At 35.2% G+C, this 21,050-nt stretch overlaps 1 protein-coding gene across 1 annotated transcript; it reads right to left on the minus strand.

The window, feature by feature from the left end:
- Window positions 1-1,052: 1,052 nt before the first annotated feature.
- Window positions 1,053-19,998, minus strand: slc35a2 (solute carrier family 35 member 2). Its single transcript, XM_055013280.1, has 6 exons — window positions 19,652-19,998; window positions 17,078-17,260; window positions 15,566-15,717; window positions 10,311-10,433; window positions 8,377-8,954; window positions 1,053-7,654 (listed from the first exon to the last, which is right to left on the minus strand). Exons 1-6 carry the CDS (start codon window positions 19,713-19,715, stop codon window positions 7,633-7,635), a joined length of 1,122 nt encoding a protein of 373 aa, XP_054869255.1. The 5' UTR covers window positions 19,716-19,998; the 3' UTR covers window positions 1,053-7,632.
- Between the last annotated feature and the right edge of the window lie 1,052 nt (window positions 19,999-21,050).

Genomic DNA, 21,050 nt, shown 5'->3' on the forward strand with positions numbered 1-21,050 from the left:
GAAAGAAAATGAAAACTGTTGCTTCATTTAACATCATTTCTTATTTTATAGACTTTAAAAATCTGATAAAAAATACAAATGAACTCCTAGAAACACGACTGGCGAAATTAAAATGATAAAATAACATTTTATATTAATTAGCTGCAATTATTTAGGTCTAACATTTATAAATGAAAACTACTTGTTAGCTTTTTTATATACATTTTATATTTTTTTTAATTTATAAAAACTGAGATATTCATTAAATATTGAACCTTTTGAGGTTTAGAAACACAAACTAACTGAAGAGAATTATTCAAGAAGTTTTAGAATTTTATGTTTAAAAAAGATGAGATGAATAAAGTAAATAATTCAAGAAGAAAAAGTTATAATCTCTTGATTGAACCCTCCTGTTGTCCTCATTTACAGGCACCAAAAAATATTGTTTCCTTGTCTGAAAAAAAATCCAAAAATTCAGCAAAAAAATTCCGAAATTTCTGAAAACTTGCAAAACTTTCAGGAAAAAAATTAAATAATTCCTTAAAAGTTTCCCTTAAAAGTTTTATTTTTAAAAAAATCCCTCAAATTTGGCAAGAAAATTCTTGTCAATATTTTCAAAAAAATGAGTAAAAATCTTTCAAAAAATCCTAAAAATATCCAAAATGATTCCATATATATCAGTAAAACTTCTAATATTTTCATAAAAAAATCAACCAAAATCCAGCGAAAGATTTTGGTTGATTTTTATGTGAATGTTCTTAAAGAAATATTTTTAACATTTCTTTTTTTCCACCAAAAAATGTTTAAAAAAAATTTGTGTTGAAATGCTGAAAATGTGGACATCAAAAGTTTTACTGAGAAAATATATTTTTTCCAGTTTCAAACTTTAAAACGGGTCAATTTGATCCACAGGACAATACGAGGGTTAAATGAGATCAAGACTGTTCCTAAAACTTTATTCTCCAAAATGTCAGTTTTTTTAAACTGTAGAAAGTTCAGAACAAAAACTGCAGAAACAAACTGAAGTGAACTTTTCTGTCATTTATCTACAAATTAAGACAAACTGCAGAGCGTTGAGTCCACGTCCTTGTTTATAGAAAACTTTACCAAAAGAAGTATTTACAAACCAGAGGCATCGATAGAAATCAACAATCAAGTGCAAACATAAGAGAAACCTGCAGATCAGATTTCTAACAAACCAAAACCAGAACGGACGAAAAGAAACCAAAACCCGAGGAACTAAAACCTGCTGGAAGAGAACCAGGAGCTTTAGTTTAGTTCCTTCAGGATTTGGTTTCAAATTGCCAGCAGGTGGCGCTACGACGAGTCAGCAGAAATACAGACCAACCAGAAACACAAACTAAAACTGAAGACATCAGATGTTAGAAAAACTAAAGAACCCAAAAAACGTCTAAACGTAAAAACTGGAACATAAAAAGGTAGAACCCATGTATTCAGAATTATTCATGTCCTTTATCTTGTTACTGCAGGAAAACAAAAGATCGTTTTCTCGAGATAAAAAGAAAAATTGATATTTTTATGAGAAAACTAATAATTCTGGGATGTAAACTTCATGAAATTTCAAGATTAAGAAATAAATCTGTTTCTGGTTTTAAATGAGATCATTTAACTATTGGATATCTTCAGGTAAATAACCTGTGATGGAAATACTGAAATATTTCATCAATGTCGACTTACTCTCCCACAAGATCACATTTCAACATTTTATCTCGACATAAAGATCAGTTATCATGATTTAATGTTGCTGTTAGAACGGTATAACTAGAATAAACTCTATAAGTTTGGTTTCTTTGTGAAAAATCATTATTCAGATGTCATTTTGAGATATTTAACTGGGATCTCAAGATAAAGAGATAAAAGTTTTGCTTTGATGGGAAAAAGAAAAATTAACTGGTATTTACCTCAAACCTGGAATTAATAGTTTTTAAATCTGTCATCATCATTTCATGATTTCTTCTTGTTATCTAGAGATAATGAAATACTTGCACTGTCTCTGACATTTCCTTTTTATCTCGTAGGAAACAACATTTGACTGTTTGAGTTTTCATTAAAGCTAATTTGTGTTGAGATTTTGACATAAATAACATGTAAAAATATTTCTCAACAGAAAATCTCGACTTCACTAGAAGAAATTTGTTATTTCTAAAGAGATAATTATCCAGATATCAATCTACAGATATCTTCAAAATAAGATATTTTATTTATCATGTCGGTGTGCAGACAGTCTCAGTATTTATGAGAAAACTAATATTTTAGGGATGTAAACTTCCTGAAATTTTGAGATAATGAAATAAATCTGTTACTCTTTTTAAATAAGATCATTTAACTACTAGATTTTGTCAGGTAAATAACCTGTGAGGGAAATACTGAAATATTTCCTGAATATGTCGAGTTATTTTCTCAAAACGTCACATTTCAACATTTTATATCGAAATACTGATCAGTTTCATGATTTAATTTGTTGTTTGGAAAACATTAAACACAAAAATTAAAATAAACGCTTTAACTTTTGTTTCTTTGTGAAAAAAGAAAATTATTCAGATGTTATTTTGAGATAATTAACTGAGATCTCAAGATAAAAGTTTTGCTTTGATGGGAAAAAGAAGAATTAACTGGTGATTTCATCAAACCTGGAAAAATATTCTGAAAATCTAACATCATTTCATATTTCTTCCTCTTATCTCGAGATAATGAAATACTTTCACTGCCACCATTTTTTTTATCTCGTAGGAAACAAAAATTGACTGTTTCTGATGTTTGAGTTTTCATCAAAACTAATTTATGTCAAGATTTTGACATAATTGCAAAAATATTTCTCAACAGAAAATCTCGACTTCACAAGAAGAAATCTGTTCTTCCTAGAGGTAATTATCCAGAGATCAATCTACTGATATTTTCAAAATAAGAGATACTTTATTTATCATGTCAGTGTGCAGAGTCTTAGTATTTCAACTTTATAATATTAAATTTGCGAAATAATTTGACATTTATCTCCAAATATGCCTCAAAACATTCGTGAGATTTTAGAAATACTCAAAAAATCCAAATAATGTTGAATCTAAAAGACAAGTTATTCTGTTGGAACTATTTTTGATAACAACATAAATATTTCATTGTGTTTGAATGTTTATTTTGGTAATTTATCTTATGGGAAAAAGTGAAGATACTGAGGTATCATGAAATTAAATTAAGATGGAAATAACAAGACAAACAACAAATGTCTTATTCTGATGGTTCTCTGCTTCCAGATGAAATAAATTAAATGTCTTTGGTCGTCTGAATATTTCTGACTCAAATTGAAACTTCCTGCTCAGTTTCTTCGTCGTCATTCAGAGAAACCAACAGATTTTAATCTCTTTAAATAAAACATCTCATATATTAATATTATCTAATTTTTCCAAACCGACAAACTGTCAGCTGGAGGAATTTTTCTTGTTTTTTTTTTTTTTTTTTTTTTTTACAAAAACAGAAAATGCAAAATAACATCTCATTTTGTTTTTGTTCAGACGACAACCATCTTTGATTCTGATGATCATGAAACAGAAAAACTAGTTAAACATCTTTTTACGTTTTGGGAGTTTTGGGTTTTTGGTTTTTTTGTCTCCACATCGAGCTGCAGGAACTTTTCTCCGTCACAGGATCAAAAACTGGATCATTTAAAGAATTCTTCCTGTGAAACTAAGGATTTTAGATTTTGATGTAGCGGCTAAGGCTAACACAGAGTCTAAAGTTAGCTTGTTTGTGAACTTGTGAAAGCAACATCTGTTGCATAACAGATAAAGTTAGCTAGTTTAAGCTAAGATTAGCATATCTAGGCTAACTAATGTAATTTTGTTTAGCCTATTGCAACCGCTAACACTTGCTTATTTGTGATCTGTGATAGCTGCATCTGTTGTATCATTAAATTAACCTAAACACATTCATAACAATGTTAGCTAGTTTAGACAAACATTAGCTGGTTTAATATAATGCTAGCATGTTTAAGCTCATGTTAGCTGGTTGAGACTAACGTTAGCATTATAGGCTAACTAATGTAACTTTGTTTAGCCTATTGCAACAGCGAACGTTCGCTTATATGTGAACTGTGATAGCTGCATCAGTTGTAGCATCGTTCCCACCACAAGAGCTTACATTAGCTGGTTTGGGATAACTTTAGCTGGTGACAATGCAGCAGCTAATGCTACCTGTTTAAAGCCAGTATTAGCTTCCTTTAAGGCTAACATTACTGATTTAGGAGAACAGACCAGCTAACATTAGCTAATAAAAAACTAGCGCTGATTTAGGATAATAGTGCAGCTAACATTGGCTTATTTAGGCTGAAATTAGCTCATTCAGTATAACAGACCAGCTAACATTAACTGATGTAGGATAGCAGCCCAGCTAACATTAGCTGAATTGTGATAATGTAACAGCTAATGTTACCTGTTATAAGCCAGTATTAGCTTTGTTTAAGGCTAATATTAGCTTATTTACGATAACTGATCAGGTAACATTAGCTTATTTATGCTAAAATTAGTTGATTGAGAATAACAGACCAGCTAAAATTAGCTGATGTAAGATAGCCCAGGTAACATTAACTGATTTAGGAGAACAGACCAGCTAACATTAGCTTATTTAGGATAACAGATCAGCTAACATTAGCTGATTTAGGCTAATATTAGCTTATCTGGGATAACAGACCAGCTAACATTAGCTGATTTGGGCTAACATTAGCTTACTAAGGATACATTTAGAAGGTTCCATTTTTGAATTTGACTGATTTATTTGTGAACTGTGTAGCTGCATCGGTTGCAGCATCGCTCCCCACATAACATTCACAGGAGCTAACATTAGCTTGCTTGTGATAATGTAGCAGCTAATGTTACCTGTTTTAAGCAAATATTAGCTTTGTTTACGGCTAGCATTAGCTTATTTAGACTAACAGACCAGCTAACATTAGCTGATTAGCTGATGGCTTTTGAATTTGCCTGATTTATTTGAGAGCTAACATTAGCCAGTTTGGGGTAACTTTAGCTGGTGATAATGCAGCAGCTAACTTTACCTGTTATAAGCCAGTACTAGCTGCGTTTAAGGCTAACATTAGCCTAATCAGGGCAATAGACTAGCAAACACTAGCTTATTTAGGCTAAAATTGGCAGATTTAGCATAACAGACCAGCTAACAATAGCTTATTTAGGCTAACATTCGCTTATTTAGGCTAATATTAGCTTAACTAGGCTAGAATTAGCAGGTTTCATTTTAAAACTTGACTGACTAACTGTTTGGGAATCAGATCTGTAGCTCAGAGTTTGTTGGACCGAGTATCTGGTGGCGTCTGGACTTGGTGGTAAAAATACAAACTAGATTAGTAAAGAATGTTTTCATAGTTTTTGCGCTTCAGAGATTCAGGAAAGAAAACAAACTGAAATACCCTCAGAGATTAGCTCCCGGTGTTAGCTTAACTCGCTAACAGAAATACTTTCCCTCCGACATTAAATTATCTTTGGGGAAACATTTTCCACCATTTTAGAGACCAAACAAACTAACGATTAACCCCGAACATAATCGACAGTAAATTAGCGGTTAGCAGTTAGCTGCAGCTCTAACGGCGACAAAGGAAACCAGGAGACAAAAAAACTTTCCTCCCAAAGCGACACAACGTAAACACTAAGAAGCAGCAACACGTGAAACACGGCTTCCTTCCCTTCGATGGAGACATTCAGGACACCGCCGCCGGACAGTTTCCAACCAGACGCCGGCAGCCAAACGGTTTTTGGCGAGAAGAGAAACGTGAAGTTTGGGTTCATTTGTTTAAACCAACAATCGTATGGCTTCTGTACAGATGAGAGGGAAAAGGCACCGAACACAAACACCAGCTGGAAAACCAAAACCACTTTTAAGCTGTTTTCACTGTGCAGCAGAAAACCAGAAACATCACTTTAAAGAGGTAAAGATCCTTTCAGAATAAACTACAGCTGTAACAGTTCAGGTGTTTGATTTTATTCCACATATTTTAACCGTTTTAACTGGAAAATTCAAACCAGAAACTCGATTGATATTCGTCTCCGGTTACGTTAAATATGTCGATTTTGAGAGATTTAAAAAACTGTCTCTACAAGTGATTAAATAAATAAATCTGATATTAGTGGTTTGATAAACGGAACTACGGAGGCCCAGAGTGTTCAAATGTAACTTAATTAAAAAGAAAGAAATTATGAAATATATTAATTGCATTTATTTGTTATTATTCATCACAACTATTTTTATAATTTATTAATTTATATAAAATCATTTTCATTTCAAATTTCCTTTTGTCATTTTTATTTCATAATTACACTTTCAATTTTTTTTACATTTATTAATGCTAATTTTTGTGATTTTTTTAAATCACCAAATTACATAATTTGCATATTGTGTAAAAAGTTCTGGTTTTTACGATTCTTTTCTTTCCCAAAAAAAATTTGAATATTTGCACATTATGTAATTTCACCCAAAAAGTGAATTTATATTGAATAATGTCCCTTTTTGTGGTACGTTGAAATGGATTTTATTATTCTCTTTTTTAAATGTATTAAATATTTATTAAACATAGTCGCTTTTAATATATGTCAACTTTTTTGTTAATTGTTTTGTGGCAATAATTTCTTAACTTATTGAATTAATTTTTTTTTTCTATTCTTCAAAATGCTTTAAAAAACGAAAAAGTTTTTAAAAAAAAAAAAAAAAAAAGATTTAACGTTGGCTGCTCTGGGCCTCCGTAACTTCTTCACAGTCCTGTTTAAGATGGAACTGGTTGATATTTAAGGTGGAACTGGTTGTTGTGAGTGTTTTGGAGGTTGCAGTGATATTGAACACCAAATTTTCTTTTTTTTAAACATTTTTATTTCATAATGACATTTTTTAATTCACTTAGTTTATATTTATTAATGCTATATTTTGAGATTTTTGTAATCAGCAAAATATATAATTTATATATTGTGTAAAAAGTTCAGTTTCTTATGATTTCATTTTATTTCTTTCAAACAATAATTGTTGAATATTTGCACTTTAAATGATTTAATTTCACCTGTTTTAAAATGTGAATTTATATTTAATAATGCTTATTTTTGTGGTACGTTGAAATTGACTTTTTTTTAATTTACTGAATATTTCTTATAGTCTCCTTTATTCTATAATGTCACCTTCTTTGGAAAATGTTTATTTTCACTTCATATATTTTTTGTGGTAATAATTTCTTAACATAATAAATTGTGCCATTTCTATATTTAGAAAAATGCATTTAGTTTACGTTTTTTTTGTTTTTTTTGTTTTTTTTAAAAGAAGGATTTAATGTTGGCTGCTCTGGGCCTCCTTAGATCCTTTCACAGTCCTGTTTCAGGAGGAAGTAGTTGATATTTAAGGTGGAATCGTGAGTGCTCTGGAGGCTGCAGAGTGAAAACATCCGTTTCACATCCAGTTGAGATTCTCCTCCGGCTGTAACAACGATAATCAATAATCGATAAATGATCTAGATTTGAGCGTAAGGCGTTTCTCTGAAAGAGTTTTAAGGCAGAGAGGGAACAGACAGACAGACGGAGGTCAGAGTCTCTGAGGTGCTGCAGCTCCTTCATCATCATCATCTTCGTCCTGCTGCTGCCGTTGTGCTTTGAGCTGTTAGTCTGAAGGAGGTTCAGCTCTGAGGAGGAAACCAGGAGCAGGAGTTAGTGTTCAGGAGGAACCTTCAACGACCAGGAGAAGGAGGAGGAAGATCAGAGCAGGAGGAGGAGGAAGATCAGAGCAGGAGGAGGAGGAAGATCAGAGCAGGAGGAGGAGGAGGAGGAAGATCAGAGCAGGAGGAGGAGGAGGAGGAAGATAAGAGAAGGAGGAGGAGGAGGAATGAAGCTCCTCCGTCCAGCAGGGCTGCACCACATCTGACATATTTATCTAACATCCAGGAAGTTCCAGCAGAAGATGAGTTGTTCCTCCTGCAGTGATTCAGGAGGTTTAATCTGCCCTGAAAGTTAAATATTTATTAAATATTAATTAAATCTCTGAGCTGATTGATCTCTGAACCTCATTGATCATCGTTTAGGAATCATCTTTAGATTTAATCATCAGAAAAATGAACCAAATCTGTTAAATGTGATTAAATCTCCTCATTCTACAGGTCACCAAACCGTTTTAAATAAAGTTTAGAAACAGGATCAATCAGACTGATTGGAGATCAATAATCAGTAACGATCGGTGCAGCCGGACTCAGGAGGAAGATGAAGGTGATGAAGGTGATTGGAGGACCTCGGAGGGTGAGTGAGAAGCAGCAGAGAGCAGAAGAGCGAGCGGCAGCAGACGGAGCTCTGTGATTGGCTGTTCTAGACCTCTGACCCCGCCCACACACAGCTTCACTTCACCAGCACTGACTTTGGCAGGAAGGCCTCCAGCTCAGGGCCGTCCGTCCTCGGAGCCGCCGCCGAGGAAGAGGAGGAGGAGGAAGAGGAGGAGGAGGCGGTGGCTTTGGGGAGGCTGTACATGTAGACGGCGCCGATGACAAGCCCCGCCCCTGCCGTGAACAGCAGGTCCACGTGGAAGCCGAACAGGTAGACGGACATCACCGTGGAGACGACGATGGAGAAGGAGGTGGCGAAGCCCTTCAGGATGTTGTCGGCGTATTTGACCACCACGGCGACCAGCAGGCCGCCGAAGGCCTGGTTGAAGATGACGGCCCAGACCATGTCGGTGTAGCCGAACAGGAAGCCGCGGCGGGCGATGGCGGCGCCGTCGTTCCACCACAGTCCCAGCATGCCGAGCGCCGTGCCGAAGATCCCCAGCTGCACGTTCCTCACCCACACCGAGGCCGAGCTGCCCTTCAGGATCTTCTCGAAGTAAACGCCGGCGAAGCCCGACGACAGGCAGCTGATCACCACGGCAACCAGCCCCACGGTGTAGTTCTGGTTAGAGCCGCCCGACACAGACGCCTCCTTGTTCCCCTCCTGCTGCACCTGCAGGGAAACGACCAATCAGGGCCTCCGTATGACACCAGCTGACTCCTAACCACTGGTAGTTTGGTTATAATAAAATAAGCAATAATAACAATAATAATTATAATAATAATTACAATAATAATATTAAATTAATAATAATAGTAAAATGAAATAAGAATAAATAATAATAATGATCATAATATAGGAATAAATAATTGTAATAACCAATAATAAGAAGAAAATAAACAGGAATACATAATAATAAAATAAATAACACAAATATTAAAATAACAATAAACAACAATATAAAAAATAAAAAATAACAATATTAAAATAATAATAAAATAAATAATATTTTACTTAATAAAACTTAATTATAAATGATACTAATAATATTAAAATAATAACAATAATAAAATAAAATACGTTGTATGACTTTATATCACTATGACTGTCAAACAAAGCTACAAAAAGGTGTGTGTGTCTGTATGTACGTGTATATATATATATATATATATATATATATATATATATATAAAAACTAATACTAAAACAAAATAACAAAGTATAATATTAAAATAAAGAATAATATAATCATATTAATAATAATAGTTACTGCTAACCTAACAATAATAAAATTATATTTTATTTTCTAAAATAAATAAAATTATTAATACCTATATAAAATGATAATAATAATAACAACAACAACAACAACAACAACAACAACAATAATAATAAATAAAAAATAATAACAATAAAATAGTATTTAATTTTACAGAATGAATAACTAACATAAAAGGATAATGATAAAACAATAATAAATGAATAATAAAAATTAAATGTACTAAATAATAAAATAAACCAATGTTTGAGTCGCTGAAAAAACATTTTCTCATGGGTGTGATGTCACAAACATGGGCGTGACATCACAGAGACCCCAGAATCACCATAGTAACTGTCATTACAGCTTATAAATAAACAGATATTCACTGTTGACTCACATCTATTCTGTAAAAAGATGTAATTGTATCTCAGAATCTGATTTATTCTTCTTTTCTCGTTTAAAAAATAATAATTTTGAGTCCTTCTGATGGAAAAAAAAGTGTTCGAGGATCAGAAAAAAATACAATCATAGTTTTAACCACAGAAAGAATAAAAATCATAACGAGCTTTAATCAGATTAAAGTGAATTAAAAGTTCTTTTTAAAAGTCTATAAAATGTCGGTAAAATACATGATCTAAAATGTCTTAAAATATCCATTAAATATCAGAATACATTTAAAAATATATCATTAGGAATTCTTAATAGAATCTTTTATAAAATTATTTTTCATGCCTGAAAATGAATAAAAAAATGCTGAAGGGACTCACCTGGACGATGGCGACGCCGGCGAACAGCAGCAGCAGAGAAACCCACTGAACTCTGGACAGAGACTTCCTGAGCATCAAGACGCTGAACAGAGCCGTGGTGAGGATCTTCAGCTGGTAGGTCACCTGACAAGAAGGGGCGGAGTCAGCATCTCACCTGTCGCTAACACTAAGGCTAACAGTGGAGGTCTGAAGCTCAGCAGCGTCTCAGATCAACATTAAATCCACTGATCGGCTCTGAATCCACATTAAACTCTGATTATCTGACAATAAATAAAGCTGCAGATTTTAGTTAATATCAATTAATTTCAATGACCTGCAGCTTCAACATGATCACATTTATGAAATATTAAAGAGAGTTAAATGGGGAAAAAATTCAGAAAACAAAAAAATTTTAATTCATTTAAAAATGGATGTCAGGAAAATATTTTAGTCATGTCTGAAAATATAAAATAAATATTTAACAAAATGCTTATGAAATGTTTTTTTATTATTTAATGTGATAAAAATGTTATTAAAAATTCTTAAAATAGCAAAAAAAAATCCAATTCATGAAAAATATTTTAATCATCTCTGAAAATATAAACAAATTTTTTTTAAATCTAGAAAATGTTTTATGATTTAATATGTGAAAAATATATCTTTGAAAAACAAACAGAAAATAAATTCATGAAAAATATTTTAATCATGTCTAAAAAAAAAATGTTTAAGCAAATATCCACAAAATTATTTTTTTATTATTTAATATGGGAAAATAATATTTTTAAAAGTTTTTGAAATAGACAAAAATCTAATTCATGAAAAATATTTTAATCAGGTCTGAAAATATAGTTTTTTAAAAAATCGAGAATTTTTTTTGTTTTAATATGAGAAAAATGTTTTGAAAAAACCTTAACCTAGAAAAAATCCAATTTATGTAAAATATTGTAATCATGTCTAAAAATACAGAATGAATGTTTTAAAAAAATAATCTAGAAAATGCTTTTTAATTATTTAATATGTGAAAATATCTTCAAAAGTTCTTAAAAAAGAGAATAAATTCATGAAAAATACTTGCCTGAAATTAAAAAATTGAATGTTTAAAAAAAACCTACGTTTTTCTATGATTCAATATGTGAAAAATATATCTTTGCAAAATCTTAACATAGAAAAAAAATGCAATCATGTCTGAAAATATACAATAAATGTTTAAGAAATACCTACAAAATGTTTATTTTTTGTTATTTAATATGTGAAAATAATATCTTTAAAAATTCTTAAATAGAAAATAAATCCAGAATAAGAGATTTTTTAAAAATATTTTAATCATGTCTGAAACTACAAAATGTTTTTAAAAAATCTATCAAATGTTTTTTATTATTTACTATGTGAAAAATGTATCTTTAAAAATTCTTAAAATAGAAAATAAATACAATTAATGAAAAATATTTTAATCATGTCTGAAAATATAAAATAAATGTTTTTAAAAAAATCTAGAAAATGTTTTGTTGATGATTTAATATGTGAAAAATATACCTTTGAAAAAAAATCTTCCAATAGAAAATACCTTTAATTTATGAAAAATATTTTAATCATGTCTAAAAATACAGAAGAAATGTTTAAAAACATCTATAAAAAGATTTTTTTATAATATGACGTGAAAAATATATCTTTACCAATTCTTAAAATAGAAAAAATATATAATTTATGAAAGATATTTTAATCATGTCTGAAAATATAAAATAAATGTTTTTTTTTTTAATCTACAAAATGTTTTTTTATTATTTCAAATGTGAAAATATATCTTTAAAAATTCTTAACATAGAAAATAAATCTAATTTATGAAAAATATTTTAATCAAGATTGAAATGATCAAATGTGTGGAAATGAATAATGAATAATGAATAAAATGTATCAACCATACATTTAAAAATAAAATGGCCAATATCAGTCCATTTCTTCTGTCTGCCTGATAAAAACTACAATAAGCAGCTGTTTTATAGAAGTAAAAGACATATTTGTGAAGTATTTTTATTTTTTAGCCACAGACACGAAATCAAAAAGCAACATGGGACAGATAAAAAAAAATCAAACCTTAAAAAATAACATATTTATATCTTAACAGCTTCAAAATCAACTCCAAACTAAAACATTTCTATGAAAAATTATTTAAACTAATTTAAACGAAGCTAAAATATTTAAAAATGATTTTAAAAAACGTCCTAAAAACATAAAAATATTCAGCTTATAATTATTTGTGACAAAAAAAAGCAAAATCTGTTGAAATCTGAAAATATTCTGCAACGTTTCACTGTTTGTGCCTGAAATGATTAAACTGTTATAATAAATTATAAACCTATAATAATATTAAAGTGGATGTGGGTGTTTTCTGTGTGGATGTGGGTGTTTTCTGTGGATGTGGGTGTTTTCTGTGTGGATGTGGGTGTTTTCTGTGGATGTGGGTGTTTTCTGTGTGGATGTGGGTGTTTTCTGTGTGGATGTGGGTGTTTTCTGTGTGGATGTGGGTGTTTTCTGTGGATGTGGGTGTTTTCTGTGGATGTGGGTGTTTTCTGTGTGGATGTGGGTGTTTTCTGTGGATGTGGGTGTTTTCTGTGGATGTGGGTGTTTTCTGTGGATGTGGGTGTTTTCTGTGTGGATGTGGGTGTTTTCTGTGGATGTGGGTGTTTTCTGTGGATGTGGGTGTTTTCTGTGTGGATGTGGGTGTTTTCTGTGTGGATGTGGGTGTTTTCTGTGGATGTGGGTGTTTTCTGTGTGGATGTGGGTGTTTTCTGTGTAGATGTGGGTGTTTTCTGTGTGGATGTGGGTGTTTTCTGTGTGGATGTGGGTGTTTTCTGTGTGGATGTGGGTGTTTTCTGTGGATGTGGGTGTTTTCTGTGTGGATGTGGGTGTTTTCTGTGTGGATGTGGGTGTTTTCTGTGGATGTGGGTGTTTTCTGTGTGGATGTGGGTGTTTTCTGTGTAGATGTGGGTGTTTTCTGTGTAGATGTGGGTGTTTTCTGTGGATGTGGGTGTTTTCTGTGGATGTGGGTGTTTTCTGTGGATGTGGGTGTTTTCTGTGTGGATGTGGGTGTTTTCTGTGTAGATGTGGGTGTTTTCTGTGTAGATGTGGGTGTTTTCTGTGTGGATGTGGGTGTTTTCTGTGTGGATGTGGGTGTTTTCTGTGGATGTGGGTGTTTTCTGTGTGGATGTGGGTGTTTTCTGTGGATGTGGGTGTTTTCTGTGGATGTGGGTGTTTTCTGTGGATGTGGGTGTTTTCTGTGGATGTGGGTGTTTTCTGTGTAGATGTGGGTGTTTTCTGTGGATGTGGGTGTTTCTATGGATGTGGGTGTTTTCTGTGGATGTGGGTGTTTTCTGTGGATGTGGGTGTTTTCTGTGGATGTGGGTGTTTTCTGTGGATGTGGGTGTTTTCTGTGTGGATGTGGGTGTTTTCTGTGTGGATGTGGGTGTTTTCTGTGTGGATGTGGGTGTTTTCTGTGGATGTGGGTGTTTTCTGTGGATGTGGGTGTTTTCTGTGTAGATGTGGGTGTTTTCTGTGGATGTGGGTGTTTCTATGGATGTGGGTGTTTTCTGTGGATGTGGGTGTTTTCTGTGGATGTGGGTGTTTTCTGTGGATGTGGGTGTTTTCTGTGGATGTGGGTGTTTTCTGTGGATGTGGGTGTTTTCTGTGGATGTGGGTGTTTTCTGTGTGGATGTGGGTGTTTTCTGTGTGGATGTGGGTGTTTTCTGTGTGGATGTGGGTGTTTTCTGTGTGGATGTGGGTGTTTTCTGTGTGGATGTGGGTGTTTTCTGTGTGGATGTGGGTGTTTTCTGTGGATGTGGGTGTTTCCTGTGGATGTGGGTGTTTTCTGTGGATGTGGGTGTTTTCTGTGGATGTGGGTGTTTTCTGTGTGGATGTGGGTGTTTTCTGTGTGGATGTGGGTGTTTCCTGTGGATGTGGGTGTTTTCTGTGTGGATGTGGGTGTTTTCTGTGTGGATGTGGGTGTTTTCTGTGTAGATGTGGGTGTTTTCTGTGGATGTGGGTGTTTTCTGTGGATGTGGGTGTTTTCTGTGGAGGTGGGTGTTTTCTGTGTAGATGTGGGTGTTTCTGTGTGGATGTGGGTGTTTTCTGTGGATGTGGGTGTTTTCTGTGGATGTGGGTGTTTCTGTGTGGATGTGGGTGTTTCTGTGTGGATGTGGGTGTTTCTGTGTGGATGTGGGTGTTTTCTGTGTAGATGTGGGTGTTTTCTGTGGATGTGGGTGTTTTCTGTGTGGATGTGGGTGTTTTCTGTGGATGTGGGTGTTTTCTGTGTAGATGTGGGTGTTTCTATGGATGTGGGTGTTTTCTGTGTAGATGTGGGTGTTTTCTGTGGATGTGGGTGTTTTCTGTGTAGATGTGGGTGTTTTCTGTGTAGATGTGGGTGTTTTCTGTGGATGTGGGTGTTTTCTGTGTAGATGTGGGTGTTTCTATGGATGTGGGTGTTTTCTGTGTAGATGTGGGTGTTTTCTGTGGATGTGGGTGTTTTCTGTGGATGTGGGTGTTTTCTGTGGATGTGGGTGTTTTCTGTGGATGTGGGTGTTTTCTGTGTAGATGTGGGTGTTTCTATGGATGTGGGTGTTTTCTGTGTAGATGTGGGTGTTTTCTGTGGATGTGGGTGTTTTCTGTGTAGATGTGGGTGTTTTCTGTGTAGATGTGGGTGTTTTCTGTGTAGATGTGGGTGTTTTCTGTGTGGATGTGGGTGTTTTCTGTGTAGATGTGGGTGTTTCTATGGATGTGGGTGTTTTCTGTGTAGATGTGGGTGTTTTCTGTGGATGTGGGTGTTTTCTGTGTAGATGTGGGTGTTTTCTGTGTAGATGTGGGTGTTTTCTGTGTAGATGTGGGTGTTTTCTGTGGATGTGGGTGTTTTCTGTGTAGATGTGGGTGTTTCTGTGTGGATGTGGGTGTTTTCTGTGGATGTGGGTGTTTTCTGTGGATGTGGGTGTTTTCTGTGTGGATGTGGGTGTTTTCTGTGGATGTGGGTGTTTTCTGTGTGGATGTGGGTGTTTTCTGTGGATGTGGGTGTTTTCTGTGTGGATGTGGGTGTTTTCTGTGGATGTGGGTGTTTTCTGTGTAGATGTGGGTGTTTTCTGTGGATGTGGGTGTTTTCTGTGTGGATATGGGTGTTTTCTGTGTAGATGTGGGTGTTTCTGTGGATGTGGGTGTTTTCTGTGTGGATATGGGTGTTTTCTGTGTAGATGTGGGTGTTTCTGTGTGGATGTGGGTGTTTTTCCGTGGGCTTCTACCTGGAAGGTGGCGGCCGGCAGGTTGGAGATGGCGACGTACTGCAGGTTGTTCTGCAGCGTGTAGATCAGAGAAGGAACGGCCAGTTTTAAGGTGTCTTTGTACTGAAACATGATGGAGTCGACCAGGAAGTAGACGGTGTCCTTCACATTAACTGAACACAGAGCGGCAGAGTTAACGTCCTCAAACAGCTAACTAAACCTGCTGCAAGTCCAGTTTGGTTCATTTTAATAAAATTAATCAGCTGAAGTTTCTGAGTTTCAGGATTTTAACACTGAAGGAAACAAAAACAGATAAATTCTAAACATAGTTCTGAACCATCTTTAGTTCAGCAGCTTCACCACTTGTTTCTCACCACAGATGAACAAATTTAACTTAAAATAAATAGGAAATAAATATAATGAATTTATCATATTTTTGTTCCTTTTTGTCATAATTCCTGCATTTAAATTCCAAAATTCTGACATTTTATCTCATAATGTCAACTTATTATATCATATATTTTACATTTAATTTCATTTTTTATTTCATATTTCACAATTTTGACATTTTTTCTTATTTCATCTCTTACAAATTTTTAAAGAAATGATCTCAGATCTGCATTTTTTAAAAAACTTGTCTAAATTTTTCAAGTTTAATCCTAAAATCCTGTCATTTCATTACATTAATTTGACATTTTATCTGTAAAAATATTATTTCATTTCAGGTTTTTCATTTCAACTTTCACAAATGTAAATAAATAAATCCCAGTAATTACTTTGAGCTCATATTTTTGTCTTTTTATTTTTTTCTCTTAGAAATTTCACATATTTTTAAAAAAATACTGGTTATCTGATACTTGTAACTTCTTAATTTTTTTTTATTTTGCCTTATCATTTCATCTCTTAAAAATTTCTATAGAAATTATTTCATAAGTTTGACATATATCATCAATTTGATATTGATTTTTTTTCAATTTAATTTTTCACAAATTTACATCAGTGAATTTTTTTTTTTTCAGATTAGATTTTTTCTTAAAATTTCATCTCATACACATTATAATAAATTTAATCTCTTACAAGTAAAAAACATCATCTCATATCTACATTTCATTTTATTTTGTTTAGTTTAATTCCAAATTTGACATTTTTTCTTTTAAATATAACTTTTCATTTAAATTTTTTCATTACACCTCCCTCAAATATAATCGTCAGAATTTTTAAGTTTAATCTCAAAATTTGACATTTTATCTCATATTTAACTTTTCATTTCTTCTCTCAGAAATGGTACTTAAAAAAAATTTAATTCTTTTTAAAACTTCTGTTAGAATTTCAATGATTCTGTGTCTTAATTTAGATCAAATTTTAGCAGTTAATACATCAATAATTCATTTTGTAAATTACTGAAAAAGGTTCATTATAATTTCACGGGAGTTCATTTATTCCAGCTGATATAAATGCTCTGCTCTGATTGGACAGCAGCCACCAGGTGCACCCTGAGGTCACATTGTCTGACGTCACATCTTCCAGACTTACATCTCCTCTGCAGCAGGATGATGAGCAGACAGGTCAGGACCTTCAGGACCTCCGCCATGACGACGGCCGACGTGGTGAAGAAGCGGTCGCCGGGCAACGTGCGGACGTATCGGATGCTGAGGATGAGAGACGCATTCTGGACCACGAGGACGGCCAGACTGATGTACTTCAACCTCCTGTTGGCTACAGAGAAGAAACACACAGCTGCTCATCAATACCTGATCAACACACTGCTGATCCACACAGACACACTTCAGAAACCTCCTGACACAAAGCTGCTGCTGAAACTGACAGTTGTTGTTTCACAGTCACAGAAACACAAAGCAACCACAATGAGACTCAAAACAACCACAAAGAGACAAAAACAATCACAAAGAGACTCAAAACAACCACAAAGAGACAAAAACAATCACAAAGAGACTCAAAACAACCACAAAGAGACACAAAACAACCACAAAGAGACACGAAACAACCACAAAGAGACACAAAACAATCCTAAAGAGACACAAAACAACCACAAAGAGACACGAAACAACCCTAAAGAGACACAAAACAACCACAAAGAGACACAAAACAACCACAGAGACAAAAAACAACAGCAAAGAGACAAAAAACAACCACAAAGAGACTCAAAAAACAACCACAAAGACACAAAACAACCACAAAGACATACAAAACAACCACAAAGAGACTCAAAACAACCACAAAGAGACACAAAACAACCACAAAGAGACAAAAAACAACCGCAAAGAGACAAAAAACAACCACAAAGAGACTCAAAAAACAACCACAAAGACACAAAACAACCACAAAGACATACAAAACAACCACAAAGAGACTCAAAACAACCACAAAGACACACAAAACTAAGGCTGGGCGATAAATCGATTTTATCGATTAATTCGAGTTTGTACTTAATGTCGATTTGTTTTAATGAAAATCGATTTGCTCATCAACATCCGCCACCAACGCCTTCCCGCTGGGCTCCCGTAGTTCAGAGTGCTCCCCCCTCCCCCCCACGCTTGATACACAAACAACATGGTGGCGAGCGGTGCAGATCTAAAGGTACGTGTCCACTAGATGCTATTTTCCCGCACGGCAACGCACCACATCTGAAAATCACACGGCAGGTGGTCACTAGCGAACCACAACATGGTCACATGACAGCACTGACCAACAGCAGGACGCTACGTGGTCACATGACCGAGCTTTCAGCTGGACAGTCCTGCAGACAAGTCGGATAAACACAGCGGCTCAGCCGCAAACTTTCCCTTTTATTTCAAAAAACACGTCAGCGAAAAGTATTTCTGAAAGGATTTGAGGCAGAAATAATCTGTGCAGCAGCTAAATCTGTCCTCGTTTTAGGTCACTGACGCCTAGTTTAGAAGTTTGAGGACAGTTTCACGATGTGTGGAATCTCTGCACGCTGCATCCAATTTGCATAAAGTAGAAGTCAGTCTACTTTATGCAAATGAGCTGCAGCCCTCTCCAGGTAAACACACCTGATCACAGCTGGAAACGCACCGCAACCGGACCAGCATGCTACATGCAGCGCATTTCCAGCTGCGATCAGGTGTGTTTACCTGCAGAGGGCTGTAGCTCATTTGCATAAAGTAGACTGGACTCCAGCGTGAGGAGATTAGGTAGGGGGAAAAAAGAAACGGATAAATCGTGAATCGGGATTTTTTGTGAAAAAATCGGAGATTTTTTTTTTTTTTTAGACCATATCGCCCAGCCCTACACAAAACAACCACAAAGAGACCCTTGCTGTTCAGGTTTCTTCAGTCTCTGACTTCATGTTTGTCTACAAAATATTTCCAGCCTGAGGTTTGACTGCAAATAAAGGACTGTGTGTCCTGGAGTAGGCGTGCACCTGGTACTGTGTGTGTGTGTGTGTGTGTGTGTGTGTGTGTGTGTGTGTGTGTGTGCGTGTGTGTGTGTGTGTGTGCGTGTGTGTGTGTGTGTGTGTGTGTGTGTGTGTGTCTGTAACCTCCACGTCACCATCTCTCACTAACACACCTGGTTACATGTCTCCCTCCAGGTGTATTACTGCAGGTAAACTAGCAGCCCTTGACACTAGTTTAGACCAGTTAACTACCAGCTAGCCGCTGCGAACTACCAGCTAGCTGCTGCTAACTACCAGCTAGCTGCTGCGAACTACCAAGCCAGCCTGCACGTTAGCTTCCAGCTCAGCTAGTTCTCTCTGGTTTTAATTTAAATTACGGAGCTACATTTACCATAAAACGCCTGGTTTAAATGTTAACTCTGTTCACGTCAGTTAGCCGCTAAACTAGTTGACTTTCTTGTCTAACTTCTGCAGCTAACCAGCCACACTGAGCCAGTCTGGCTAGATTAGCCGCTAGTTAGCTTTAGCTGTCACCGCCGCTCCGCTAGCGGACACCCAGAGAGAGAAACTGTATTTAATTAAATTTAAATAATTAAAATTAAAGGTTCTTAATTCTTATTTAAAAACACTAATCCTCCGTCTCTCTGCTGCTCTCCGACCCGGTGTCAGAGCCGAGCGCGCCCGATAAGTTAACTCATCCCGGGTTCTCCCCCAGCGGCTCCGCTTACCTTCGCTCTGACCCCGGCTCGTCGCCTTCTCCTCCCTGGCCGTGTTGTGGTTCCCTCCGGCCATGCTGCGCTCGCTGTGCCGGCCGTCCGGACCGAGCCTTCGCCCCGCTGCCTGCTCGGCTAACGTCTAGCCTCGCAGCTAGCCCCGCTCACCGTCTGGACCCGGGCCGGAGCTCCGACCTCCGGCTCGCTGTTCGGGCTGAAGCGGGAGGCAGCGGAGGGTCTGTGGGACTGAGGGTGGACCGGAGCCGGGGAGGTTGGAGGAGCCTGCGGAGGAAGCACCGGAGGAACCAGCGGGAACATCAGGAGGAGAACTGACCGCGGAGGAGCCGAGGTGTCCGGGAACTGGAGGAACTACAGCGGCGGAGCTGGAGCTGCGGACAGGAGGTCTCACTCTGAGGGAAAAACCTGCTCCGGTTCCTCCTCTAACCGAACTCAGATCAGCCAGTAAAAAGAAAAATACTAAGATAAATAAAACTAAACTAAAATTTGGATTTATTAAAAACATAAATATTCGTAGTGAGTGAAATACATAAGTTCCGCGTGTTACAGTTTATCTCATAAATTAGACATTTTATTATTATTATTATTATTATTATTATTATTATTATTATTATTATTATTATTATTATTATTATTATTAATAATAATAATAATAATAATAATAATAATAATTGGGCATTCAAAGACACTTTACACTTTTAAGGGCAAATAATAAAAATTAAAACAAAGAAATAGAATAGAGGGTAGGTATAAAAACTAAATAATACACGTTGCTTGTTTTAAAAAAAATTGTTCATATCTCACAATTTAGCTGAAAAAAATAAAAAAATATATTTTTAGTTTTTATTTCTGTAATACTTTTTAGTCCAGTCCAAAAATATGCTGAGGTTAATTGATCATTCTAAATTGCCCGTAGGTGTGAATGTGAGAGTGATTGTTTGTCTCTGTATGTAGCCCTGTGACAGACTGGTGACCTGTCTAGGGTGTCCCCTGCCTTCACCTGAGTCAGCTGGGATAGACTCCAGCCCCCCCATGACCCTAGTGAGGATTAAGTGGTGTATAGATGATGGATGGATGGATGGATGGATGGATGGATGGATGGTTTTCCTCACAAAGTTAGCTGTTAGATGTTTTACGACATAAATTAAATATATTTAAACTTGTACTTTGTGTGTCCCAGTATAAACTAATCTATTTTTATTTAATAAATTTGACATTTTACTAAATAGACTTCAGTTTTTATTTCTACATTTGTTTGTTCTCTCATAATTTTGACTTTTAATTTAAGCGTTTTACTCAGTAAATGGAAAGCTTGACTTTGTATGTCTCTTGAAATAAAAAAAAATAATAACTGTACCATTTATTTTCATAAATCTAACTTTGGAAATCTGAATTT

This window comes from Amphiprion ocellaris, chromosome 8, assembly GCF_022539595.1.
Source record: "Amphiprion ocellaris isolate individual 3 ecotype Okinawa chromosome 8, ASM2253959v1, whole genome shotgun sequence".
Lineage (NCBI taxonomy): Eukaryota > Metazoa > Chordata > Actinopteri > Pomacentridae > Amphiprion > Amphiprion ocellaris.

Excerpts from the sequence above, each read along its gene's own strand:
- slc35a2 (XM_055013280.1), bottom strand. The coding sequence starts at position 19,715 with ATGGCCGGAGGGAACCACAACACGGCCAGGGAGGAGAAGGCGACGAGC. Across the intron at positions 17,261-19,651 it reads GAGCCGGGGTCAGAGCGAAG|CCAACAGGAGGTTGAAGTAC; the intron begins GTAAGCGGAGCC and ends TCTTCTCTGTAG. Across the intron at positions 8,955-10,310 it reads CCGGCGTCGCCATCGTCCAG|GTGCAGCAGGAGGGGAACAA; the intron begins GTGAGTCCCTTC and ends GTTTCCCTGCAG.